The sequence below is a fragment of the Branchiostoma belcheri genome, unplaced genomic scaffold (assembly GCF_001625305.1).
Source record: "Branchiostoma belcheri isolate BF01 breed outbred unplaced genomic scaffold, Haploidv18h27 scaffold5, whole genome shotgun sequence".
Taxonomy (NCBI): Eukaryota; Metazoa; Chordata; class Leptocardii; order Amphioxiformes; family Branchiostomatidae; genus Branchiostoma; species Branchiostoma belcheri.
In genome coordinates, this window is record NW_017804131.1 from 2,259,063 (window position 1) to 2,272,709 (window position 13,647).

At 37.2% G+C, this 13,647-nt stretch overlaps 2 protein-coding genes across 3 annotated transcripts; both read right to left on the reverse strand.

The window, feature by feature from the left end:
* LOC109480136 (tumor necrosis factor receptor superfamily member 21-like) lies at nt 1–5,472 on the reverse strand. 2 transcript variants are annotated; one of them, XM_019782293.1, is made up of 8 exons: nt 5,433–5,472; nt 2,759–3,113; nt 2,376–2,469; nt 1,942–2,180; nt 1,448–1,654; nt 1,168–1,229; nt 673–826; nt 1–280 (listed from the first exon to the last, which is right to left on the reverse strand). In XM_019782293.1, the coding sequence occupies exons 2-8, from the start codon at nt 2,829–2,831 to the stop codon at nt 81–83; spliced, it is 1,029 nt and encodes a 342-aa protein (XP_019637852.1). In that variant the 5' UTR covers nt 2,832–3,113; nt 5,433–5,472; the 3' UTR covers nt 1–80. The 2 variants fall into 2 exon arrangements, with proteins under 2 accessions (XP_019637852.1, XP_019637851.1); XM_019782292.1 differs by lacking the exon at nt 5,433–5,472 and adding an exon at nt 4,542–4,722.
* Nucleotides 5,473–7,555: 2,083 nt separating this feature from the next.
* Nucleotides 7,556–13,532, reverse strand: LOC109480135 (tumor necrosis factor receptor superfamily member 16-like). Its single transcript, XM_019782291.1, has 9 exons — nt 13,366–13,532; nt 12,268–12,340; nt 11,465–11,752; nt 11,163–11,256; nt 10,555–10,727; nt 10,078–10,284; nt 9,562–9,638; nt 9,122–9,254; nt 7,556–8,774 (listed from the first exon to the last, which is right to left on the reverse strand). The coding sequence occupies exons 1-9, from the start codon at nt 13,495–13,497 to the stop codon at nt 8,503–8,505; spliced, it is 1,449 nt and encodes a 482-aa protein (XP_019637850.1). The 5' UTR covers nt 13,498–13,532; the 3' UTR covers nt 7,556–8,502.
* Between the last annotated feature and the right edge of the window lie 115 nt (nt 13,533–13,647).

The following is a 13,647-nucleotide window of genomic DNA, read 5'->3' on the forward strand; positions in this document are numbered from 1 at the left end:
TTGGATTTAACAATCTTCCCCCCCCCCGGCTTAAATGTTACAATCATTTTTTTTAAATCTTAAAAGAAAATTCACAATCTTTACTCTTCATCAGACTGTTCAGCCTGAGCTTCACAGTTCTCTGTGGCAACATTAATTGTGTTACCCTGTCCAACTTGCACATTGTTTGGGCTTCCAAAATCATTATTCTGCTGTATTGTAGTCGACTGCGAGTAGATCACAAGCTGTCGTCTGGCATCAACAACTGTAGCACCTTCCTGCATCCGGATCATGGTTGCATCTGTTGAAGGAACATAGCAGAAAAAAGTTGAATGCCTGACTGCCACTTACTTATTCCAACAAAATATTTACTACAAAGCCATATGTCCTCATATGTTAGTACATGTACCACCATTTACTATCTAAGTACATGCAGTAATATACAGTCCTTGGCTGAATCCCAAATTTTTGATAACCTACATAACTATGTGTACAAAATGTAGACTATAAGGCAGAGTAGCAGGGTCGCTTATACTTTATTGCTTGCTCCATGGAGACAAGGCTCTTAAACTTTTCCATTAAGATCTCTTCCTAAAACATTTCCTTGGGTAGCAAATATACATTGTACATGTACTAGTATGTAACGGGAGGAATTATGTTAGTACTAGTGGACAAATATAGCACCATACATACCAACTGGCTGCAGCGACTGATTAGTTTCAGGGTTTGCTGCATGTAGCTGCACAGTGCCCACAGATGCATCACCGGCTGACTGACTCATGTTCATCTGTCTTTGATCTTCTGCAGATACCTGACCACTCATCACAGCACCTTCCTCGCTTGAACCCTAAGCATTAGCACCAACCAGTAACATAGTGTTAAATGAATGCATAAAGAACATGACAATCAAACATTATCTTTTGCTGCTTAACAGCACAATACAAAATGTACTTAACTACTGTACTTCACTCAGATGGAATATGTTTCTACAAGAATAAGTGTACATATCAACATATGTAAACAGTACAACAGAGAGAACTTTTAAAACATTGAAATTTCCTTTGATTGCCAATCTAGACCATGTGATAAATGTGATAACTTTTTATCACTGTAGTATAATTCCAATCTCAAAAGATTATACTACGTTTGACATATAATAAATTTATGTTTTTAAGATAGGCTATCTACCTGCGCATCCTGTGGGTCATGTAGCTGCTGTCGAGCCTGCACCTTGTTAATGGTGACATCACCTGCAGAAGCAGGGTTTTATCAGTAAAAGATAAAGAAACAGTAAGTAAGAAAGCACTCCATTTAGCTATATCGATAACGTTCAATACTGAGGTATGATGTAACCAGTAAAGAAAGGCAACAAGTTTATTATTTCTCACTCAGACACTACTACTCAGACACAGACTCTAGTAAACATGAGGCATTTTGCTCAGGACACTTTTCAAGTGGAACATCTTACCCTGCCTTCTCCTTTGTAGTTGTTTCTTCACTTTTTTCCAAACCAAAGTGATTACAATGATCAGAAGGATGGCAGCACCAATGAAGACGAGTGCCAGCAATTGTGCAGATTGGGAGTGTTGGTTGATGACGTTCTTGATGTCATTGTTCCTGTCGTCCTTTGGCACCTGCCTCACACTGGTGTCATCTTCTTCAGTAGTTAGCTTAGCTGATGATTAAAAATATAAAGCTCTACTTAGTACCATGAAAGAACAAGACATTTATTTTGAATAGAGTTAAAGTCCTCAGCACTTCTACGACACAAGTTAGGGACAATTAAAATACAACTAATTATTTTTTTCAGTATTTTAATGTTTCCTTAAGTTTTGTATGTATTTTGCTTTTCAGTCAGGCCCTAAATTGCCATCACATAAAAAATGGCTGTCTTCACAAAGGTAAAAAGTAGCGTTGTAATAGAACTACATGACATACATTGTATAAAGAATAGTTCTTTACCTGTAATGCTTTCAGCATCTGGAGTTGTCTGTGGAGGTTTGGGTGTTGGCAACATCACATTTCCAGCTGGTCTAGCTGTAGTGACTGTTGTACTATTAGCTGCCACAGAAGTTTCAACTGGTGTCACTGGCATAGCAGTAGTGAGAGGCTCTGTCTGCTGGAGAACAAGAGGACCTCCACACTTTGCGTTACTGGTTGATGTTCCAACTCTCTTTGTTTCCCGTCCCAGCGCTGCACAGCTGAACAAAGTAGATATTTAGTATGTAATTAGTGCCTAACTTGTGGCGATTCTCAGTACAGCATTCCTATTCGGTTCAGCTAAGATATTTATTACTTATTTGACAAAATAATTCATTTCTCACGGGAATGATGATATCTAACTGAGACAACTTGTCAAGTTTCAAGCAAAATAATATAATATGCATTAGACTTACTTCCTCCAAGTTCGACATGCCTTAGTCAGGGATGGTTTACTCGAGAACGTGCCTGGTGGGCAGTCCTCACATACGGGGTGTGTCCTGGTAGAACCTGCATGGTATTATAAATCAGAATGAACAGAATTCAGATTCTAAAAACAGTTTTCATACTCAATTTCCAATGGAGTCTGCCACAAGTCCTTAAGTATGCAACTTGTATAACTGTATAAAGTAAATTGACAACACTCAAATTACAAACTTTCCTTGTATACCTTGTACATGTATATTCTGATGCTGTAGATACTGTAGACACTATCTTATTGATGTAGACCTTCTGGTATCAAAACATGCTGTGTTACATGTAGCTTCATTCAGCAAAACATTCAAATGAATTAACATACCTTTTTTGACAACACCTTGCCCAGGTGGACAGGGTTTCTGGTCTAGTACACAAACTTCATGATGCTTGTACATTCCCTCCTTGCAGCGGCATTGTCGGTTATGATGAGGTTGACAATCTAATACCTCTACAAACCCAAATGATGAATCACATGGAATGTCGCACACCAGGCAGCCATCACGCAGGTGGTTGTTATGTGCAGTGTACGTGCCTGGGGGGCATTTGGTACAGCTTGCTGTACCGTGGTCTTGGTCACAGTCATGTTTCAGATATGTTCCAGCAGGACACTTCTTGCAGCAGAGTTGGCCATGGGAATACTCTGTAGTCTCATCGCATGTTTTGTGAGGAGCTTTGGCCTGAAAAGAAAAAAAAGTGAATTCACAAAAATGCAGCTTAAACCACAGTTTGTAGACAAGCAGGCCATCTCTTGAAATATTGAGCCACATCTTGTAGCTATACATGTGTATACATGGCATATATCAGGTGAGCAATTGGCTCTATCATAAGTGAAGCCTATGTCTGAAGAAGGATGGTTATGTTTTATAACTAATTTTTAGCCTAAGACATACATGTACATGTTTATGCATATTTTATTAATACTGATAACAACTTCATCAAAACATCAAGCAAATGGGTGTACCTACATGTAAATGGAAGAAAAAAATTATTATACATAATCATAAAGAGATAAAAGTGGAGCTACTGAAAGGTTTTTGCATTTTTTTTCAATGGTGACAAATTGTCTTTCACTTGTACAGCTAGCCAAACACAACATCTAAAGAAATCTAGATCATTACCACTTTCTGCTCCTACTGTAATCCTCCTTCAAGTTCCATAAACAGGAATAATAATGGAATAATAGGAATAATAACATACATGAAAGTGATAGTTAATGCAATGTTACCCATAAAATAATCATCACAGCTCTTAATCAACAATTGATTTCCAAGCCTTCTTCAACAATGAAATATAAATCTTTGGAGGCATTTAGGAAATATCTTCTCATAAGTTATATTTCAATCATATTGTGGAGACACATTCATTAACATTAATAGATCATGTTAAGCCTATTAAATAAGAGAACAAAGCCATTACACATTACTCAAGTTGGCTTTATGTACCCACTACCCAGAATAATGTTATAGACTAGCATAGTTAGCATTATGTTGTCCATGTCAAACTCTATTACAATGTCTAATGTCTTTGTCAGCAGGGCTAGCCCTTTGCAATGTCTACAGGCTATTTTGGGCAGCCCTGACTTAAGCCAAACAGCCAAGACAATAAGTAAACAAATAAATAAAACAAATAATATTACTGAGCATTATTTCTTTCTTCTAGCCCAACAATACACCATTTTAACTTAAATTAAGCCAGACATATTTTAACAACACACATTTACATGTCCCCGTAAATTGATTCCATATTGCAAGGTCCTTTTGATAGTGGAAAAGAATGTAATCAGAATTGGCCACCATTAGTAATGAATCAAAGCGACGTGCACATTACCATGACCTGATCAGTGTGTAAATCCAAGTGTTATCATGTTGTGAGTGACTCCAAACATGAGCTTATGGTGAACTCTGGCTCTACATAACCTTACTAAGTCCTATATCCTAGCTGTATGTTTTAGAAACAAATGAATGGTGTACCCTGATTAAGGACAGTAAACATCATGACAAATGGAGACAAACATGACTGCGCACTTCCTTCCGGAAGTCACACATAGGTAGGTGACACACCAAACAAACTGCTCGTCAACAAACCTTCCACGGATGAACACTCACCTTCTGAACTGACAGAAGAACAATCAGCACACGGGCATGTAGAACACTGAGTCTCATATCCCTGAGGCTGAAGTTCTATCTAATCTACAGGTGGTAGCTGTCAGATTTCTGGACAGTGATCTGCAATCTGCAATGCTTCACTCAGAGTCAGATGCTACATGTAGCTAGCTAGTACGCATGCGTTACTGGAAAGCCCCCCCCTAACCAGTTTCCTACCCAGGGTACTTTGCTATTGGTACACAGTGCTGTGACATCCAGGGTTCGAAAGCACCTTGTTATGTGCAAATGGCCAACCAAACTCATGTCTGAACCTATTCTTACACTTAGGTACAGTTAATCAGGTAAAATAAGCTTTAGAAACCTTGTAAACTGGACAGGATTCAATTTGGAACTACTAAATGGTGTGTTACGGGGTCCCTGTTTGTTTACTTAACTGTTCAATCCAAACACTAGACTTAACTTCATTTTATGACAGTTGAAACATTCTTACTTTAAACAAAATGTAACTACACCCAACTTGAATCAATGACTTGCAGCTCTTTTTAAGAGCTATTAAAATACTTATGAAGTGCAGCAGTGTTTACTTGCACAATCATGTACTTGTGATTCCTATCCCTCCAGGTACATAGCTATTTAATATGTACATTGAGGCATAGGAATCTGCCTATATATATTTATATCTGTCTCTGAGGCAATACTGTTTAGCAGGCTGTACATCCACAGTAACTGTTATGTAACAGTACTACAGTAGCATTACACTGATCTAGCTACTGTGACTGAATTCGTGACATGTGTTAGAACGTTGAACTGTGAAGCATGTTGTTGGTGTTACACTGTTATGCATTTGATATCAGGAAATGAAACCCGACAAAAAAAATTAAAACCACTCACAGTCTAGCTCAAGCAGATGTTCAGTGATTGAGTGACCTCTGTTGTGTTAGTAATGTCATTCACAGCTAACTGGAGCATGCAGAAGTCAGGTCGGTTTTGGAATTTTGCACTAAAAACTACCAAATTTATGGTGGTCCCCATAGTAGGTATCGAGAATAACAACGGTATCAACATAAACAATGACGGCATCCTGCATGTTGAAAAGGACCACATTATTGACGAATTGTTATCAATATCATGAAAAAGACAATGGGACAAAGCTGCACAAACCTGAGGACCCGGATCCGCCCCGCCCCCTTTCTTCGCGCCAAAATGTAACCTTTGACCTGAAAGCATCAAAACGGTATACCCCAAGTAACTTAAAACATGCAGCTTTACACTAATATTTTTTAAAACAAAACCTGATGCATATGTTTAGTGCAAAAGACACATTTTCTGTGTTGTGTGGCATAAAGTTGGAAGAATTGTATAGTTCCTTCTTCGTATTTTTTGTTTGGCTGCGGTATTTTCCCGCCAAATCTCCAAATCCGGAAGTAACGATACCGTTACCTTGTGTGGTCTGCAAAAATCTCGATCGTTTAATAGGATGGAATGGTCTGGCAATTGGCCAGAGCGAAAATTATCAATTGTTTAAAGACTATTACCCTCCGGAGTGTTTATATGATGTTGATATACGCGTAAAGTCAAAAGCTGCGAAGGTAAGTTATATCTCAGCTCAAATATCCAGATAGTCATAAGTTAACACAAGTTACATGTATATTATCCCCCTCCAAGATTCGCCGAATATATAACGGTATATTTGTTTTTTACTCCGTGAAGGAGGTCAGGACCTCCGGACGGAGTGTTGTAATCGGCTGATTTTTCATGTTCGCAGTCAAAACACTGGGTTCTCTTTGTGTAATCGGCACGCAATTTTATACGCCGTCTGCGGGCATGCCCGTGTTGATGCACGAATGTGTATTTTTGCCGTTGCTGCTTTCGCGGTCAATGTAATATCGCAGACGCACCCCTACAATTACGAGGCGAATTGGAATGGTCCAGAAAAACGCGTTGTTTGGAATAGCAGTGGGGTTCAAAAAAGTTCATGCAGATACGGGGTGGTTTTTATAAGTGGTTCCAGATGTTTTTGCCCATGGTTAAGAGATGCCAAGTTTTTTGGAAGATGTTCGCAGCCAAAACGCATTCTTCCGTACGTCGCATTTCTGTGTAATTTCGCATGTGGTGTTGCATTATGTCCGGGATGATGCACGTCTTTTTATTTTTACCGTAGCTGTTTTGATATTGGAGTAAATGCTTATTTTCGAAACATCCCCATTTCTTTGAAATGGTTTCGTCCGTTTATGCAACTGTTACTGCGCTAATGACGACCAGTCGCGCTGTCCTGATACACCGCGAATGTGCGAGTGTTCCCTGTAGACAGTCCCGGGAGTCATTTTTTTCGCACATTCCAGGAGCCAAACCAAAATACGTTCATGAACCGAGTCCAAAAAACCGAAACGTGAAAATCGGATGATCGGACCTGATGTACATTTCTCTTTCTATAGATTGTACACACAATACACACATCTTTAGATAATCTGGCCATGGCAGGTTAAAAAAAAAGTAACCCTGAATCATACTAGATTAGCGTAAATGCATGTTAATGCGTTCAAAACAAGAAAAAAATTGTTTCCGGGTATTAATCTCTTGAATCACGGCGCTGAATATTGACGCAAAAATATTTCGGGCATCGCGCGCCCTTCCCGCGTCACGTGTAGGCATCTCGCATCTCTGATTGGTTGTTGCGTCTTAAGATGACTGAGCCGACGCGCGTTTAAACAATTTTTCTTTGTTCGATTTATCACACTTCACAGGGAATTGTCGCCAATGGCTACTTCTTTTTGTTGCAATATATAATACTTCACGGAGAATTGTCGCCTATGGCTTCTTGTTTATTATTATATAGATTTTGATCTATCTTAATCGTATTTCAGACTACTTAAATTTTTGGATATCAAGCCAAGCTCTTTGAAATCCCAGTATGCTTTAACTTAACTACGTACAACTAAATGTCGATGGTAAAACTTTCGTTGAGAAGTGAATGTGCAGGAAATGCAATTTGACCGCATATTAAAAACAATGCTTTTCTTTTATTGACAGTTTGTCTTGTACAATGTACATTGTAGCCAAGCAAAAACATTAACTTATGTTGCACTTGCACTTCTGGAATTCTGGAATTCCTAATACTGGAATTCTATTAAACTAAACCTTCATTCTACCACGATAGATTTAACAACTACAGATGAGTGCCATACAGGAGTCTGGTTTAATGACATTACATATTATGATTAATACTTTAACTCAACATTTGAGTTTCTTATAAACTTTACAACCAATACAGAATTTAAAACAGAAAATTTACAGTCCATATTCTCTATATGTGAGCAGCTGATTCAACCTAACAGTCTGTTGACCTGAACTTTTCATCTCATGGTGTAAATGTGTAATGCACTGGTTTGCAAACTTTTGCACATTCAAGTAATATAGATCTTAAGGAATATCTGTTATGGTTTTTGACCACAGGTATAGGGAACATTTACATAAAAATTGTATTCATATGCAACAAGCAATAAGCAATTATCATTAAATCCTAAATCCTGCTAGCACTTACTTCGTAATCCTCATATACAGTACAATTAATTCAACTCTTACACAGATATTACATATTACTAAATATTACTATAACACATGTATGGCTAAGCATAATGTTTTAGTAACCAACATACTTGATATTTGATACACAACACAAATTGTTGAAACCTAAAGTCAACATAATGATACATAGTAAGAGATTTGTTAAGATAAGTAACAAAGAAAATAGCCATGTACAGCAAAGTGTGAAGTCAACTAAATTGTTAATCTACTATTTTGCTATTAAGTACTTGACATTATATAAAGTCGTTGACTGAATACACTAACAATTTTCAAGCTAAAGCTACAATTTTAAAAGTAGCATTACATTTTCAAAGCAAAAAAATTATCATAACTGATATCAGATCTGACCTCAATGTATAATCTTCAGGTACTTTTATTACATGGTATTCTTTTCGCCAATTTGTACACCACCACTATTACCTTCCACTTTTGTCACAGTGCTGCTATCAGTCATGCTTGTGTCAACATTAAAGGTGTTGTTGTTTCCAAAAGATGCAGTTCCACAATCTTGAACATTAGTACTATTGTCATGCACAGTGGTGTTTTTTGTGGTGTTGTTTATGACCTGATGACTGTTATTAGTGACTTGAACATTTAAGTAAATCTGCCGAGTGTTGCCATCAGAAGTTGAAGGTTGCTGTTCTTGCCCTTTAATAAACAGAAGACAGATTTCACATGTTATTGCTAGCAAAGTGCATATGTGTGCAATTACAGCTTGGATTCTGTGATTAGTAACAAACCAGTTTAGAAGCTATCATGTAAATGTAAATGTAGATCTACTAGTACTTACTAAGCAAATGGAATTAATTATAGAGATGTGTCCATGCAAACTTTCCAATTAAACTTATTGAATGAAACACTTGTTAATGTTGAATATCTTGATTTGTATCATACAATAGGAAGATGATGATGATGACAAGAACATATACAAAGCATTCATTAGCTAACGTGCCATTATGACCAAATGCAATACTACTAAATTTAGCACGACTCACCTTCATTCTGGCCTGATGGTCCAGCTGGAACTTGTAAAGTATGTGGGGCTTCCATTGCAGGAGGGGGAGTTGGCCACTGTCCTCTTACATGTTTACATGCTGTTTCTTCTAGATCTCTGCCATTTTCACTTTCCTATATAAGTTGATAAAAGATTTATACAGGATGTATTACTAGTACAAATGCATGAGCCAGTCAGCCAGAACACTAGACTAGACCAAGTGTTCTATACATGTAGATGGATGTAATTCTGAAGGACCAAAATATGTTACATGTAGCACAACAATAATATTACAGATTTAAGGTCTTGTACATGTAGGTATGTAGAAACATATCAACTAAACACACATACATTCTGTCTTGTTTGTTATACCTGGCATTTATTTCACATGGTGAACAAGAAAAGTCAATAAAAAGGCAAGACAACAAATAATGTACTCACATTTGTGACAGTAACTGTGTCCCCAGAATCAGTAACTGGGCTGTATGCAGAATTTCTGTAGGTGATTCCTGGCCCGCCTGTGAAATGGAAGAATACTTAGTCTAGAATATGAACTTCAAACTAACATAATATATTCTTAAAGTTCAAAATATAGAGAGCTTGATGTAAAAATTTAATACAAATTTTGCAAGATACCGTGACTGAAATCGACTTATTGATAAGTTAAGAAATGCATGCCATATGGATGGCAAAACTGAAACCATGAAAAGATCGATGTCCCAGTATTTACACTTGAATACATTTTAGTACACTTTTGCAGATTTAGACTCTGTGTTAAGATTCATCTATTATTAAAAGATACCTAGAATTGTTTCCATCTACAAGCAGAACTTGTCCATCATAGAAATATTTGACTGGAACTACAGTCTTGTAGTGAGATGTAGAGCATTGTTTAGTGGTACACAGTAGATTTCAGAAATGTTAAAGGTGATGAAATACTCAATATGAGTAACTTACTTGTACATTTCTTCTTTGCACATTGGAGATAACCATGGAGATGTAATCCTACAATGCATACCACCACCAATATGACGATGATCAAGAAGATACCAACCACACCTATCACAGTAGCGATGGTGTGATTGCTGCCTCTATGGTCTGTATGCTTGTTGCCACTGGTTGTTGCATGCCCATTTTCCTCTGACTTGGTCTGCCATGCTGATCCTGTTTTATTTCACAAAATTAACAAAGACTGCTGAAGAGTGCAATATTATGAAACAATTATACTTAGCTTGTTATTTGAAAAAAATGTTTGCTATCCATGACTTAATGTATACAAAAAAATTAGTACAGAAAATATACATGTAGATATACATGTATGTAACTCTACATGTCCTTCAGAGAAATTCTGATGTGCCACTAAATGACCACAGAATTCTGGCTCTCAGTCTTGATGTTTGTGTTTAACAAAAAGACAAATGTATTGTCACCTACCTGCATCCTTCACGCTTGTCACAGATACAGTAGCATAGCTTGAAGATGTTGGTGGTACCGGTGTTTGAGCTGTCTTAGCACTTGACATTGTGGAGGGTAGAAATTCATAGCCACACACTGTGTCCCGATCTGTTGTGCCTGGTATTATCAGCTTCAGTCCCAAACTTTCACAGCTAATGGTACATAAGAAGGAAGGATATACATGTACATGAATGTAGTTGCAACTGTTGTAAATGCTGACAGCTAAAAGTTGTATTGTGCATATTACACTGAAATATATATAACAAGAATGGAACATTCTATTACTTATACTAGAATTTTATTTTCCTCTTATTCTTTTGTTGTTGGTTTTCTGATTGGTTTTATGTATTGATTTCATAGATAATATGCATTGTATTTAATTTCAAGAAACTTTAACACAATCCCTCTGTTGCAACAGAAAACATACATGTAGGTAACAGTCTGCTATTTGATTTCCTAGACAATGTTGCATTTCTTATTCATATAATTGGAATGGAGTGATATGTATGCAGTTATGAATTGGAGGAACCTGATGTGAATGTATGGCCTAGAGTTCTTTAGCATGGAATGCTCTACTGTAAACTTACTCAGTCCAGTCTTCACATTTCTGGGTTCTGGAGCCTTGGTCAGAAAATGTGCCCACAGCACAGGGAGTGCACACTGTGTCTGATGTTCTTGTTCCTGTGTATAAAAAATTGACAGAACAAGATAACAATGTTAGAGACAAATCCAATTAAAGTTTTGTTGTTTGCACAATTTCTGTTATACATGTATATGGATCAAAACACTACTGCAATGGTTTGTTGGTCAATATTAGTTCTGTGTGCTACAGTACAGGATAACTTTACATCAATTTTAAGAAGTCTGCATTATCTTGAGTATGACCCACCTCTTTCAACTACCCCTTCTCCGGGTTGACACTCCTGGTGCCTGTGGCACATGTCGGCATTCTGGCCTAGAATAAGAGATGGCTCCAAGAAGAACCCATCCATACAGCGGCACTTTCTGTTCTGTGTAGGCAGACAGGGCCTTTTTTCCTCAATGCCATGGTCTTCAGAGCAGTGCTCACAGACCAAGCACTCTTCAATGTAGTTCAGGAACTCGGTGTATGTTCCCCCTGGGCATTGCAAGCACTTAGTGGGGCTTTCAGCATCACAGTCCTTGTCTTTGTAAAACCCTGAGGAACATACATTGTACAATGTTGAAGTGCAGGCCAGTTACTTTCCAGTAACTGCAAATCAGAAGAAAAGCGGCCAACAGCTCTATTGACCACTGGCCACTGACCCTAGCATTTAGACATCTGCTCGCAAGGTTTACAATGTACATTTTTTTATCTGAATTTCAAACCCTCTGAAATCATCTCATTTCACATTTTTCAGAGGCAAACAATTTTTTTTTAGTAAATCAGGTGAAATATTTGTCTCTATTCGCCACAAGCAAGCAGTTCCAATGTATTTTAGTTAACATAACATAGGAAAGTTCAGCCGAAATCTAAAAAAAAAAGACATGTACAACTCCAACCTACTGACAATATTTTTTAAAAAACAGAAAAACATTTATTCTCATAGGCCTTACAGTAACTCCAGAATTGTTTTAAAAAATTTAAATACATTTATCACTAATATTCTATAATCATCTCCAATTTCAATAAAAAATTATTTCTGAGTCAGATGACAAGTTTTCATATAATACCTGGGAGGCATTTGATACAGCAGAGTCCATTAACCAGGTGGTGTTGGTCATCACACTCTACTGCAGCAGCTCCCTAAAATGTCACCAGATTGTGGTCATCAACATACATGGCAATATGCTTACATACATTGTATCAAAAAACCTAGACTAGTAGACAAATAACGTCACAAATGTATGGCATTTGTCAATTTTGCCTATAGCTTGTCTTTATGTAATTAAGGTGACAAGTATGATGCATGAGTATAACAATGGTATTTGAAAGGTTCCGTCATCACAGTCTTGAATATAAGTCATGTCATGTCATGTACATTTGTAAAATGATCTTGAGATTGAAGTTATACTACAGGGCCAGTGTAACAAACTTCCTATTAAAATAGTATACTGTTTTTCAGTATTGGGACAGATTTAGAGTACTAACTGTTACTACTCATTGCCAAGTATCATTCTGTTGACATCATTATTAATTAATCCTGTAAAAATGTCACCATATGTACATGTAGCACAATAGCAAAATAAAGTTCAGAATTTACCGTTTGTATCCTGGCAAGCACAATTAAGTTGAAAAGACAAAAACACCATAATTAGTCTGCTAGCAATGTAACGAGCTAACTTAGTTTGGTCACAAGCTTGTTTACATACTAAATTACATACGTATGTAGTTTATGGGGCCAATAATAGTACACTGACAAAACATTCTGCAATAAGTAATTATACTTTGTGTTATAATCCACTACTATAAAGTTAAGACAAGCTACTGTACGGGAAAACTTGGGAAACCTTACAGTACAAGTAGTTACTTTTCATAAGCATTTGTTAATGCAGCAGGTGGCTAGGTTCCCATGAGTGTTACTGTGTAAACTTGATAGGCTTATTTACCCCTGTTCAAAAGAACAGCATTTAAGTATATTTAGATTGGATTTCAGGTCAATGGGCAAGGCAGTTGAATACATAACATTACAGAAGTAAAGGAATTCCTTGCTGTTAAATGGAACAAAATGTTTTTAAGCCTTATGGTACTGCACAGCAATGAATGGATAATGAACATGTATAGACATGCAGAAATGCATACCAGTAACTATAAAAAAAAGGGTAACATACCAGGAGGCCTGCCAAAATCAGCAATGAAATCAGTGACCATTCTTTCAGTTGCATATTACAGCCATTTGGCACAAAAAAGGTACAAACTCCTTCAATTTCAGCCTGCGTCACAGATGACAGCCGTACCCACATACATGGGGGGTTTCCATCTAGGGTGGTGCCTGACTGACGTCATGGGTTAAAGGCCAGGTATTCGCTGCAAGATACAAATTGCACCTTATGCAGACTCAAACATTGTTTTCATGGACTCAACTAAATGTCAGGACTATTAAAAGTGTCCAA